This window comes from Enoplosus armatus, chromosome 7, assembly GCF_043641665.1.
Source record: "Enoplosus armatus isolate fEnoArm2 chromosome 7, fEnoArm2.hap1, whole genome shotgun sequence".
In the NCBI taxonomy this organism is placed as follows: domain Eukaryota; kingdom Metazoa; phylum Chordata; class Actinopteri; order Centrarchiformes; family Enoplosidae; genus Enoplosus; species Enoplosus armatus.
In genome coordinates, this window is record NC_092186.1 from 23,322,290 (window position 1) to 23,336,180 (window position 13,891).

At 43.5% G+C, this 13,891-nt stretch overlaps 2 protein-coding genes and 1 non-coding gene across 4 annotated transcripts; 2 read left to right on the forward strand and 1 right to left on the reverse strand.

Annotated features, from left to right (window-relative positions):
- The first annotated feature begins 826 nt into the window (after positions 1 to 826).
- fkbp2 (FKBP prolyl isomerase 2) lies at positions 827 to 2,676 on the forward strand. The gene is made up of 2 exons (XM_070908582.1): positions 827 to 1,456; positions 2,233 to 2,676. Exon 1 carries the CDS (start codon positions 996 to 998, stop codon positions 1,410 to 1,412), a length of 417 nt encoding a protein of 138 aa, XP_070764683.1. The 5' UTR covers positions 827 to 995; the 3' UTR covers positions 1,413 to 1,456; positions 2,233 to 2,676.
- A 1,002-nt stretch (positions 2,677 to 3,678) lies between these two features.
- Positions 3,679 to 6,691, forward strand: ncbp2 (nuclear cap binding protein subunit 2). Of its 2 annotated transcripts, XM_070909193.1 has the most exons (5): positions 3,679 to 3,799; positions 4,176 to 4,262; positions 4,574 to 4,668; positions 4,832 to 4,970; positions 6,210 to 6,691. In XM_070909193.1, the coding sequence occupies exons 1-5, from the start codon at positions 3,725 to 3,727 to the stop codon at positions 6,306 to 6,308; spliced, it is 495 nt and encodes a 164-aa protein (XP_070765294.1). In that variant the 5' UTR covers positions 3,679 to 3,724; the 3' UTR covers positions 6,309 to 6,691. The 2 variants fall into 2 exon arrangements, with proteins under 2 accessions (XP_070765294.1, XP_070765295.1); XM_070909194.1 differs by lacking the exon at positions 4,574 to 4,668 and having other exon boundaries at positions 3,688 to 3,799; positions 4,176 to 4,222.
- Positions 6,692 to 7,374: 683 nt separating this feature from the next.
- trnap-cgg (transfer RNA proline (anticodon CGG)) lies at positions 7,375 to 7,446 on the reverse strand. Its single transcript has one exon. It is a non-coding gene; the product is annotated as a tRNA-Pro (tRNA).
- Between the last annotated feature and the right edge of the window lie 6,445 nt (positions 7,447 to 13,891).

The following is a 13,891-nucleotide window of genomic DNA, read 5'->3' on the forward strand; positions in this document are numbered from 1 at the left end:
AAATCCCTACCAAATCCATCCCCGTCCTTGCTCGTGTATCTTATCCTGTAAGATGTTCCTCTCTAAATTATAGTCACTACACCTCATAATACCACGCTCAACATCTTCATCAATCATCAAACGTCACACTTATCTGATTCGCACTTTGCCATTGAATAAAGAGTTGAATCACTTCCTCTCTTCTGCACTTCCCTTTGAAACCCTTCACCTTGATTGATGTCTGTATACTCTAGTAGTGTCTCTATAGTATAGTAATAGTAATAGTGCCTTTGGTATCTGTGTCCCACTTCTTCTGCCACAAATCCCTCACTGCTTTTCTTATTAATTCATTAATTTATTATTTATTTGGCCTCACCTTTTCCAAAGGGAACTTTCATTATTTCATCATCATTTAGTTTCAGAGCTTTCCTTGCAATCTCGTCTGCCTTCTCATTACCCTCCACACCAACGTGCGCAGGAACCCCCCAACAAAACTGTACTTTGTATTGTAACTCTTGGTATTCTAAGCATTATCACATAAATTCCCATCAATGGATCATCTCCTGTTGTTTTTTTCTATTGTCTTTTGAATTCAAACTATTTAGAGCTGCAGCAAAGTCTGAACAAATGGCAACTCTCTCAGGCCTTACCTCTTCTATCCACTGTAATCCTATTGATGCCCGGGGGGAAACTGTACGATAACTACATCAACAAGTCACAAATTAAGATTGGGAATACAAAAAAAAAAAAAAAAAAAAAGATCCTGACGAATGTGAACCTAACTTCCGTTCTGTGACAGGCGGGTTTTCCGGACGTTTTTGCTGGTAACACCAGCCGGTGAAATACATCCGGGTTTGGTATCGTACGCGCATCCGCTTTCCAGAACAGATTTCCCTGCTAATTTCCCTGATTCATCCCACCACCCCCCCAAAAAAAATTTGCACACTGGGCGTTGAGCTTAGTGTTCTCCAAACGAATCCCCTTTTACGCCCGGAGACCGTGAGTGAACTGCAGCCATGCGGGTGCTTCTGTTGTTCGCCGTGACGGTGCTGTCTCTGAGCCCGGCGGCGGTGAGCGGAGCCGAGAAGAAGAAGCTGCAGATCGGCATCAAGAAGCGAGTGGACAACTGCCCCATCAAGTCCCGCAAAGGAGACGTGCTCAACATGCACTACACGGGCAAGCTGGAGGACGGCACCGAGTTCGACAGCAGCATTCCCCGCGACAGGCCCTTCACCTTCACCCTGGGCACTGGCCAGGTGATCAAAGGCTGGGACCAGGGCCTGCTGGGCATGTGCGAGGGCGAGAAGAGGAAGCTGGTCATCCCCGCCGAGCTGGGCTACGGAGACCGGGGGGCCCCTCCGAAGATCCCCGGAGGAGCCACGCTCATCTTCGAAGTGGAGCTGCTCAGCATCGAGAGGAGGTCCGACCTTTGATGATGATGAAGAAGAGGCGGCGAGAGGAAGGCAACTTTCAAAACGTGAGTTATTACAGATGTGCGTCGCCTGGCTTCTATAAGCCCTCCGGGCTAGATGGTGGTCTACCCCTGCTTTGGATGTGTGGACCGGAACGACTGATGGTGGTCCCGAGATCAAGAGCGGGATTAAGCCCCCCTTCTCTGTGCATCGTGTTCCTATTATTCCTGGAGTAAAATGTGGCCTCAGGTTTCCTGTGAGGTCGTTTGATTGAAGGCAAATTGATTTAGGAACATGCACCATGTAGGAGGAAAAATAAAAAATACCACTAACTAACCATTCAATGTATTTACATTCAGTAGCGTGGCAGTTTTTATTGTTAGTGGCGGAGTCCGCCAGTGCCGCTGTTCCCACAGCAGCATCGGAGCTGTATTAAACACATTCAAAGCATTAATGTGTAGCAGTCGTAGGGAACGCTCCACGTTTGTCACCGAGATTTGCGCTCGCCACCGCAGTTTGCCAAAGATGAGTCTACGAAACAAGACGTTTTTTGCATTTTCTCTGACAGCTGATCAGTTTTGAATGTTGCAGGAAGTAATGGAACAAGAAGGAGCTGAGCAGCTGCAGGAGACAGGAAGTGAAAAATGCTGTTTTGATAATGGTGCCCGAAACTCCAGTTTTGTATCAGTATCAGTTTTCAAAGATACCCAGCCCTTATTAGATTAGTTAATAGCGTTGACTGGTCAAATTGGTACATTTTGAATAACAACTGTTGGCATCTTTAAGTCTTTTAAACCTCTGACGTGACATGAATGTTTAGTGGACTGTCATTTTCTTTCAGGTTCCAGGAGCTGCTGCTGCTGCAGCATTAAGTGGAGATCCTCTGACCTCTGATGAAGACTACATGGCAAATCCGAGAGTAGAGTTGGCAACCCCACGGCAGAGCCACTGTCCCTTCACTGGCTTTGCTTGCTGGGCTCTGATTTATTGGACTGAAGTTATTATGTGATACAAGAACTGACTGGTCGTCCTCGCTAAACATTAGTAGAATTGACAGTGAGCAGCTAAGCCCAGTAACCGGCCGTGGACTGATGATAACATAAGAACGTTTCATCTCACTTTAGTTTTTAATGCTCTGCGATTAGTAAGCCGGTTCATTCATCTCTCTACGTTCTTTTCACAAAATAATTTAGGTTGCTAATTTAGTCAGAAGTGGGATTAGGATACATGGTAGATGTTTTTGTTCACTTTCAATAATTGAATTATTATAATAAAATGTTGACCTGACAGGAAACGTTGCCGTCTGAAGTGGTTTTGTTGGACAAGAAAACACAAGTTTTACAGTTTTCCTTGCCTTCACTTACTGTATGTGTATTTTATGGATCTTAGGTGTAGCAAATGTCCCATGACTGAGAGATTTATTTCTGATTCGCTGTTAACACTTTTAAAAGTTAATTGTGAGGTCAGATTTATACACTGAAATATTATTGTACTGACACCCTTCAAATGTATTATAACACTTAATTATTAAGTTTTCTCAATTTACAATTTTGCATGCTGCTAGGGGCAAATACTGTGTGAATAAGAGTGTTGGTGTGGTCAAACAACATGTAAAATATCTGGATTTTTTATTTTTAAATGACTGAAAAAAAGAAAATCAGTAAAATATCCAAATATTTGTAAAATATCTGGGGGGAAAAATGCAAAATATCTGAAAAGAAAAAACAAGAGGAGCAGTCTATCAATAGCCAATGACATGAAATGACAGCAGCCAATTAGGTTGCACCACATCTCACAGTTGAACTTCCAGGTTTCAATAGTCATGTGACTCTGAGCAGTTTACTCGGATTTAGTAGAAAATCTTAATATTGAAGAATGAAAAATATGCCTGTTTCTGTGTTTCAAAGGTCAGATGTGCTGCTCCCTTTTCACTTTATCTTTTATATCTTTTATGTCTTCACTGACGGACATTTCCCACATTTGAAATAACAAATGTCAAGTAATTGATTAGATGAGGTAGGTCTGAAAGAGTGCTGTTATGATGGGTGTAGTGAGGTTTTATTTCCGGGCTCTGACACAATTTTTAGGTCTCACAGCTCTCATGGTTCCAGAAAATACTGTTATAGCATTTTTTTTTTAACCTCAAACTAAGTCAATACATCAAGAACATACCAACAGGGGGCGCCACTCTGCTGATATAGAGGTTGAGATGAAGCTTGTTCCACCCGGAGTTCTTCAAAGGACGGACACATGAACCGGAACTTGCGCTGTCGCTTTTCCGCAATGCTAACCGTTGAATAGCTGCAGACAGGCTGTCCGCGATTTTTTTCACAATGTCTGCTAAATTAAACGCTCTGAATAGCGACTCTTACATCGATGTTAGTCAATACAGAGACCAGCATTTTAAGGTAAGTTGGGAAACACTCTTAAGGAAGGCCAGTGCTCGAGGTTTTTAACGTCAACGTGACGGTTTATCTTGTTAGCTAACCGTTAACAACAGCAAGCGAACAAAAACAAGTAGCGCATGCTTTGTGTCGACCCATGTATGCCTTTGTTACCTTTTAAATGTTAAGAACTCTTTGGCGCCCTATGATGCTGTCTGTAACTTTACAATCATGAAATCGGCTCACCTAGAACTTAATAACCACCAACCGTTCCAGCAAGCAGCAGAGATGACCTTTCAAGCTGCCTGCCACTAAGCTACTGTAGAGAGAAACTGGTCAGTGTCCTTCGCTTCCTGGGAGTCGTACTCACTCATATTTGTGATGCTGCCGGTGTTTTCAGGGTAACCGCTACGATCAGGAGAAGCTGCTGAAGCAGAGCCACACTCTGTATGTTGGGAATCTCTCCTTCTACACCACCGAGGAGCAGGTAGGATACGCCGAGTACATCATCAGTGGAAGCCCTTAAATAGTTTAATTCTCATCATTCTCTTAAAGGACAAGAAGACCAAAAACCCAGCTCTGGGTTACTAAAAGATCCTTTGCATGTTGGTTTTTCGGTCTTTGCCTGTCCCTTTTATTTCCAGGTCCCCAAAGTCTTCCGACTCTCTTTTGTTTGATTAAAAGTATTCCCAGGATAGTCTTCTAATGCCTAACAAATATTTCTTATAATCTCTCTCTTGCAAAACCTCAACGCACTTCTCACTTTTGTCTGTGTTGTTTTCTGTAACTGATGAACAGGTACACGAGCTGTTTTCTAAAAGCGGAGACGTCAAGCGCATCATCATTGGACTGGATAAAGTCAAGAAGACGGCCTGCGGATTCTGCTTTGTAGAGTATCCTTTTCAACAATGAGACCATTCATGCACTCACCCGCATGCACAGCAAACACACCTCGATACCATGTCAACAATCTGCCTGCCTGGTCACTAATTAACTAGTGCCATGTTTTGTTAGGAGCCCAAGTTTCACCACAGACCTTAACACCTGCCTCACCAGGTACTACGCACGCGTGGGCGCAGAAAACGCCATGCGCTTCATTAACGGCACGCGGCTGGACGACCGCATCATCAGGACAGACTGGGACGCAGGCTTCAAGGAGGGACGGCAGTACGGCCGCGGCAAATCCGGGGGACAGGTGAGGGTTCGGACCCTTGTTTGTCATGAGTACTTGTAGGAAGGTGTGGTTATCCTACTGTGGATGCTGACAGGTTTTTATATGTAAAAATGTACATGGAAAGCACAATTTTACACCTAAAAATAACACCATGGATATGTATTATAAGAATTTATAGCAACAAACTAACAAAACAAATAACATAGATGTAATATATCCAACATGTGTAAACTATCATCAATATTAGGTGAATTAATATAGGTCTCCTGTCAATCACTTAGAGTGAGTTAGTCAGCACACTTTAGGGTATGTGTCTGCAGATATTGACCTTTAACAGTGAGTAATTGACTAGAATGTCCAATCTTAGCTCTGGCATAACTGCATATTTGACAGGGTTTTAATGTTTATTCCTTATTCCTGCCAGAATGATATATTGGAAAATTATAATGTATAAGTGCAGTCAAATTTAATGTTCCGTCAGTTTTTTTTAATATGGTGAAGCTATTCTTAAAATGTGGAGTTTAAAACATGGAAATGGACCAAATCTCGCAGCACCCTTGGCCAGTCCTTAAGGCACCCCCTGGTGTAAGGTTCAGACAGGATCTCGGCCCAGCTGGTACACTCGGAACTGGCGTCGAAATGGGAAACTAGTGATCGTACTACTTGTACGATGTGCTCTCTCCCAGCTGTTGCTGTGGTGTAGCTTCTGACATGATTTGATTGTAAATCACTGCCGACCTCAAACATCCCTCTGGGCGGTTGTGTCATCGTGGTGTTCAGGGTCTCCTGCCTCCCAGTTTCGTCTGCTCTTCATGTTGAAAAAGTTCTGGATTTCCTGCAATACAGCTTTTTTGAAAAAAAACAAAAACAACATAAAACGCAGCGTAGTATGGCATTTGAAAAAACGACATACTGGAATGGCTTTCAAAGAAATCGATACACTCCATCATGACATTTTAATACACCAGTATGATATTTAGAAAGTGATATAACTTCCAAAATAAATTATGCATGATTAACCGTGGCCTTTGCAGAGACGGCATTACTATCGCATGGCATTTGAAAAATGAAAGTGTGTATTATGCCGTTAACAAATCTAACATACATAATCATGTCGAATTTTGTTGTAGTGGTTTATTGTGGGGGACTTTTTTTTTTTTTTTTTTAATTCATATTCGTTCGTATGTACTTTCAGAATAAAGCCCCTCCACTGAAATAATGAAAGATGTGTATTTACCTGTGTTTTTGTGTCTTGTGCAGGTGAGAGATGAGTACAGGCAGGACTACGACCCAGCCAGAGGCGGCTACGGCAAGCTGGCTCAGCAGCATCGGCCCACAGAGGCACGCAATACTTTTTAGGCTGAACCCCACCTGCAGCAGTCTGCCCGGATTTACGCAGAGCCCCGCCCTCAGTCCTGGACCGGGATTAATTCTCTAGCAGCTGGTATTTATTTCTTTCGGAGGCTTTGTTCTCAGTTCTGAATTTCCTCTGTGACGTCCGTGCCCGCTGTCAGTCCACATGGTATCACAGGCCAAACGCCAAAGTTACTGTGTGATATTTTGTGACGTTTTCATTGTGCCGCGTGCAGAAATACCATAAATCTCCGTACAGGCTGGAAAGGCTCTGATAGCATGTGGTGAGTCGGTTGAAGACAAAAAAAGATGATCTTGTGAACTAATAGTAATGAAGCATCATCTATTATCATCTGACTGCTTTCCATGAATGAAACCTTGTGTCCCAAATTGTGTATACTTTTTCAAATAAAGATTTTTTAAAAAAACCATTGTTTTTTTGACAAGTGATATTATTTATCCTCAATCACAATGTCTGAGGTCTACTAAGGGTCTGTGCTCAGGCTTCTAAAGGTAATTACATATACACAAATATACATTTTGGTCATGGTCACCTTTTAAGTTATCTGACTCTTCAGCTGCTAAATGCTCCACTGTGTTCACCAGCTAGTTGCTAACTGTGTGTATTTGCTGTTGCGCGCTGGGTTAATAGCGTGCGGCAGGTTTTTGGACAGTTGCCTGCTGCTGGAGATTCAGATGATATTTAGAGTTTGTCACTACGAGGGACTCATTTTTATATTACACAAAGTCATCTAATATTGATTATAGCAGAAATTATCCTGACATCCAGGCCTTCCCTTTTAGATATCTTTATACTGTGTGGGGCTACTGGTGGGGCTACTGGTGGGGCTACTGGTTGTGGTTTGATGCCCCTAAAAGGCTGCTGTAGTCTTCCCAAAGGATCGACTTCGCCAGCATGTTATTGAGCGACCTACAGGTCAAATTGTGTCTAAGCAATTTACTTTTACACACAGCTTGTTCATATGTGAACTTCACAGATGCATGTCGACACAGTTCTTACAGTACTCCACCCCAAGTCACAGTGACGAGTGGCCTTTCCTGAAGATGTAAAGGGCTTGTCCGGGATTTGAACCCGGGACCTCTCGCACCCGAAGCGAGAATCATACCCCTAGACCAACAAGCCCTGTGGTGATAGCTTATTTTCTCTGTAATTGATCATTTCCTCTGTGAGAAGATGCAGATACATGTTAAAGTCAAAAGAGTGGAATTTACCACCAAGTCTGTGTTGTATCTGTGCCATTATAAAGGCTATAATCGGTGCATCCTGCTGCTCTTAGAGATTAGCTGGCATGAAACCCTGCACACTGTTGACACGTAGTTTGACATTTTGAGAAATACTCTCATGCCTGTGCAGTTCTTCTCATGTATAATCTTTACATTGGATTAAATTGGGGTTTTTTTGTGTGTGATTTATTTGTCATGTGGTGTCCTAATTGTAGGCGGAGCTGTCATTTTGTAGGTCACAACGTTGACTTTTGAGGGCGTTGCAAAGTTCAGCGTGTTGGCAACCTCTCCTTCTTCTTTGCAGCCCTCTTCTTCGTAAAGAAGTGAAGTTTTTATGTGCTCGTTTTGCTGAGCAGGTCGGTCCTCGCTCCGCTTTGCGATAGAAGAACGTGGCATCTCGGCAGTTTATGAGCGGCCAGCCGGTCTCTTATCTCGAAGGGAGCCGTAGCAGTGAAGTGAGGAGCAGAGCAGAATACTCAGCCGGTTGAAATTGGCTCGGCGTCAGACGCACTTCTGCATTACATCCCCGCCACTAGTTCCTGCCACCAGCTGCCACACTTCATTCTTTAGCACATCCTCTCAAGCAGATTTAGAGAACGAACACAAGATGGCAGAAGAGGAGGTGAAGTTCCTCGGAATAATTGGGGGACAGAGAGTCTTACACTTTCCATGTAGGTTCAGGGTTCTCGCCATGAGGGGGTAAAAACCTCGGCTTCCGTTTTGAACCTGTTGGAACCTGTATTGGTCACGTAGGATTTTAACCCAGTACCTCTCGCACTTGAAGCAAGAATCATCCCGTTACCAGCAGGCCCTTTCAGTCGGGTTTGCTACTTATGATTTGATGAAGAATGCAGGTTTCATATAAGATAACTGACTGCGCAGTAAACACAGCGCACCTGAGTCAGTCGTGGGCCGCAAATCCACGCGTTGCCACAGAGAGTGCATGAAAACGGATTAGCAAGCGAGCAGACGGGTCAAAGTAGTTGGCTGAAAGTAGTGAATAAATATTTGAAGTAATTAGCTATGGATGGACAGTTGAAATGATTAGCCCAACGGCTGGGAAACATTACTCTGGAAAGCATAAAGAAGGCGCCGTGGGTGGGTCTTTGAGCAGAAGGTAAAAGCTGAAAGGATTGGAAAAGCATTTCAATCTGTCCTCAATACCCTAAAGAACCTGCTCATCGTCCACAAACGCCCGATGCGTCCAAAGGAACGCGTAGCTGCCATTTTGTGTGAGCCTGGAGATTTAATCCATTTCCATGCCTTCTGCAGCAAAGGAGGTGAAGCTCGTCGAGGCCCCCCCGAGTGTGCCCCGCATTATACAGTTCTTGCAGATTTACAACAGTAGCTGTTATCATAGTCAGGTTCAAAAAGTCAAGTTCAAATGGGGTCAAGTGAGAATTAGACAGTGCCAAGGCCAGACCCAGAATTAATGAGGCGTTATGCTAATGAGATGGCTGTTTGGAAATATGGAAAGAAATACCTCGATATCCCCTCGCTGTGAAACTCATTACCAAGGCAGCCTGCCCTTGGCTGGCCGCAGATGCAGTTAGATAATGATCCACCAATTACGATGAAGAACAACAGCTCTCAACTGCAACTTGGGTCTTGGATAATCGGACGTAAACCCACCAGCACGAGCTCGCTCAAGTCAAGCCGTTCAGTCCTCTCTCGCCCCTATCCGCGGCACTTTCATGTGCTTTTGGTCTGGGGCTTTTTTTTTTGTCCAAGTCTGGGGACGGTGAGGACGGCCTTATCGCCCAACATCAGTGGCTGACCTAACGGCTGATGCTCTTGTGGCTGAATGGGAGCAAATCCCTGCAGCCAGGTTGTAAATCTTGTGGAAAGTCTTCCCGGCAGAGTGGAGGCTGTCGCAGCACCATGTGCCCATGATTTTGGAATTTCCGAGCACTCATTATCGGGTTTATTGGCCATTTAGCGCCTTTTCTACTTTTGTGGCCATGTTTTATGTATATATATGTTTTATCTGCCACCAGTTAAGTCACATCTTAACCACGTCAGTACATTTGAGAGGATGCTTTAGATTGTTTTGAAACAACTTTCATTATTGTGCAGGGAATGCATTCAGTCATAATTCACATTTCTATCACCAGCTTTTTAGTGGAAGTGTTTTGAGTTAATAAAGATTGCGTGAGATGCTTTCGGACAAGTCAGCTAATACATTTATTTCACTGTTAGGAAAGAATATTGAATGCATAATTAGTCTAGAGGGGATGTAAATTAGCAGGAAGTAGCAAGCTACTGAACACTTGAATGAAATGTTACACCATCACTCAATCTGGAACTGTTGAAACCCATTTCCATCACCCCCCCCCCCCCCCCAAAAAAAAAAAGTTAGGAAATATAAATACTCATGGTAAATTATGAAATGTCAGGAAATATGAGGCAATTATGAAACATTATGAAATAGTAAGTCAAAATAATGGGATACTTTTGATTTACCGCTTCATAATTTAATAATAATATCTGGATTTACTCTCTTATCACTTTTTGCAGTGCACTCCGAGAACATTGCCGGACTCACGGTTGCTGCAGCAGAACCGGAGACATCCTCTTTTTTTTTTTTACTTCACGCATGCTTCTTCCTTGTGAGAATCTGGCGCCCACATTACCCACAATGCAACCCGACCACCGACAGTTCGGTCAGAAATTCAGGTGTGTTATGCTAGTGGCTGCTAATGTAGCCTTTTACCGCACAGTAGACCTATAAACAGACTTTGATGTGTAAAATCAGAGTTCCCCTTTACTAAATCTCATCATTTTAATTTAATAATTCAAAAAAAACAAAAAAAGTCATAATTTTTAAAAATACTATGTAATGATTTTGACTTAGTGTCTCATAGTTTTGACTTACCATGATTTGTTTTTTGTTGTCATTCCTGACATTTGATCTGTTTTAACAGATAAAAAAACAGATAGCATAGTAGAGAAGAAAGACATTAATGTAATTTAAATAATAAAGAAAAAAAAAAGTGAATGCACCCCAATACAACATTAGGCCATTATACATTACAGCCTGAGGTCACTGATGGATGAATACTCCCATCACCGCTCTACAGTGTCAGGAGAAAGATTAACCTCCTACATATTTTATCTCCTCCAGGAGAATATCAGCTGCCGGGTATTTCAAACAGTCCAGTGACTAAACGTGCAGATTTCCTGTTATTGAGGAGGATCTCATTACAGCAAAGCAATTCACTCCTCTGTGGCGGTTAGTGTGGAAACACATCAACACTGGAGAGTTACAGCGTGCCCATGAAGAAGCTAAATTAGCAAATGGCGGCTTGACATTTTGTGGCCATAGGGGAAGTATTTGTGGGAAATGAGGTGCTTTATCCGGTGGCGCGCTTTTACATTCAGCCTGAATGTGTTGGTCCAGATTGAGACAGTGTCGTGTGACTTCGGGGTGGAGAGGAATCACTGAATAGGATTTGACAGGTTGAAAAAAAAGCCTGTTGTCCCTCCGCACAGATGCTGTTGTACAGTGTTTCATCATCTGTGGTTTCATTTAATCTGTTTCATCTGTCATCCCACGCGCCATGAAAGAGCGATGCTGGGAACATAAAAACACGGGTTTGATGTCGGTGAAAATAATGGTAGGACTTCAAGTCGATGCTATGAAATCAACGTCAGCTAACAGAAAGAAAAAGGGGCTGTGATCTATGAATCCCTGCCTTGGACTGGGGGAAACAGCTCTTATTTGGTCGTCAAGGAAATTGCAAACATGTGGCCTCTGAACGGACAACTGTCCTGTTGCATTTCCACTTAAGGTGTGTTTATTCACTCTCTGTCTCTCAGAAGGTTTGTGTGGCGGATCAGCCCTCCATCTGTCAGCAGGTGACTGACTTAGATGAAAGACGTTCGCTGTAAGACAGCCGCTGTGTGGAGAGGAGAAAAAACACATACACACAGATGGGAGGAAGAGAGGACAGAGATGGAAAATAAATTGCATTTCTGATGAGAAAACCTCATTTGACTACAGGAATATAGCCTGGGGCAATATTAAATGCATTAGGAGTAAGTGAGCAGCAAGCCGTTATGATATTATATGATACAGGGAAGTAACCATAATAGAAATTAATAATTGTAATTGTCAAAAATACACAGAATTGATTTCCTGTAATAGGTCTGGGTACTCAAGCTACGGCAGCTGCTGCCTGTGCCATTTCCAACGATAACAAAGGCAGACTTGCCACTCGAAATTCATAGTAATTGGTCCTTGATGTAGAAGTCCTTGATGACTACATACATGATATCTTGCCAAAAAAGATACATGCCTCCGGCCCTAAAGCCAGCACCCCCACCAGCTGATGATCCATGTAGATGTAGACATGGAAATAAAGAAACAGCTTTGTTCTTGTATTTCAGTGGAGAGCTCGTTAGTCCCACTATTATAAGTATAAAAAAAGTAGTCACAAAAGATCAGACTCGTATTTCATTCTGACGCTGAGCTTACTCAAGCGCAGAGCTTATATTTGCGCTTTAACGTTATTATTTTGTATTTTCCTGTATCCTGGAGAAACAAGACAGCGTTGGGCTGCAAACTTCCCCACATCCCATAAAGAGCAGGACAGAGCTGCCAAGGTTATGGGAAACAAAGCTGTTCTGCAGCAAAGGTCTGCATCAGTTCGGACTGATCTTCTTCCAGCCTGTCTCTGTGAATTTTGGGCAATTGATAACCTCTTGGTTAAGATTAGAGAAACATCACGGCCATTGGTTTATTAGCAACTACATGAGAACAAACAAGGAATCCGCACCCAACTTAATGTCCGAAAGACCCAAAGGAGGCAGGAAAAAAAAAAACATTTATTAGACTGTTGCTCTGCTCACCAGAGTGTGATAAGCGCAACGACCACAATGTAGTCCTTAATTGCAACCAACACTCCTGGTGAAGATTAAGGACTTACCACAAGTGCAACAGTTCCCCTTGCAGCCATAGTAAAATGTCTACAGGCACAACTAGTATGACCTCCTCCAGTGTGGAAAACTGACAATTCATTTTCCTTCATGGGCACATGAGTGGAGCCAGTGAGTGTAAACCCCAAATCCACAATAGTTTCACATGAACATAATTCGTAATAAAAAAGGGTTGTCTGTTCAGACAGCAGCTCTAACTCTCCACTATCCCTTTCTATGTCTGTTGCTCCGGCTGAGAGACCCTGTCTGTCATACAGCTGCCGGACTGGTGATGCTCGCAGGTCGTCGCGGCTCGTAGACCTCGTGGTGGGGGAGCGCTGGCCCTAATATCACGCTCCACAACACTCTCAATATCCCCGCAGCCTTCTGGAGAGCTTCGGCTCACCCTCGGTGCTCAAACAGCTCCGCAGTACACGTGTTCCTCCCGCTCGCTCGCTCGCTAAAGACCGGCGTCAGCTGAGTGAAATTCGAACACTCTCATAACTCTGACGCCTGTGCGTTCAGTAGCTACAAGTCCAGGTTTTCTAGTCACAGACTTGCTGTCAAGCTCGGGGCTAAAAGCGTCCGCTCCGGTGTTTTTCCCTCTGATACCTAGGTGTCTTTAAATGCATTGTTCTAAATGTAATCTATGTGCAGAGACGACTGTCACGCTTGAGCTCCCCTTGCTTGAGCCACCAAAGTACCTGGTCCCTTCAGCAATTATGTTAAGGCTAATTGAACACAGTTGTAATTACAGGAGAATTATTTTTCAGTCTGTTTCAATTTAGTACAGTCCATTTCCTGCCTCTGATCGATCCGCTTTCTTCCCCCCAGCGGTGCTGATGACTGTCTTTGAAGACCAAAAGCACACAGAAGCTCACAGATTCAAAAAGCAGGCAAACACTTCTTTATGAACCCCACCCCCCCACACACACACACACGCACACACCCCTCTCTATTTCTCTCCCTCCCCTCTGAGTAAACACCAGCGAAGCATCCATCACTTTAGAAAAGAGAGATCATCAGACTAGAGAGATCTTTTCTTTTGGCTGAAATGGGATTTCACAGTAAATAAGCTGGTGCAGTATGTCAAGGTAGCCTCAAATTCACTTACACTCCTTTCTCTTTGTAACTGAGGAAAACACTCGTGTATACTGTACTTTATGATTAGTTCAGATCAGTTCACCAAAAGTCTTAAAGTTTCTCACATACGTCTGGCTCTCGCACTATCTAGCCACGCCGATGCTGCACCTTTGCTTTCATCTGCTAAGGGTTTAGAGCCCTTCGGATTTTTGGGCACTAATGCAAAACAGCAGCCTGGAATCCCCAGACCACTTTGCGAATCAGTCTGGAACCTCTTCAGTTCATTTTCGATTTACAGGGAGCGCAGGCCAAAGCGCCACTGGATGCTACAACCAATCAGAGCA

Excerpts from the sequence above, each read along its gene's own strand:
- fkbp2 (XM_070908582.1), top strand. The coding sequence starts at position 996 with ATGCGGGTGCTTCTGTTGTTCGCCGTGACGGTGCTGTCTCTGAGCCCG.
- ncbp2 (XM_070909193.1), top strand. The coding sequence starts at position 3,725 with ATGTCTGCTAAATTAAACGCTCTGAATAGCGACTCTTACATCGATGTT. Across the intron at positions 3,800-4,175 it reads ACAGAGACCAGCATTTTAAG|GGTAACCGCTACGATCAGGA; the intron begins GTAAGTTGGGAA and ends CGGTGTTTTCAG. Across the intron at positions 4,971-6,209 it reads GCGGCAAATCCGGGGGACAG|GTGAGAGATGAGTACAGGCA; the intron begins GTGAGGGTTCGG and ends TGTCTTGTGCAG.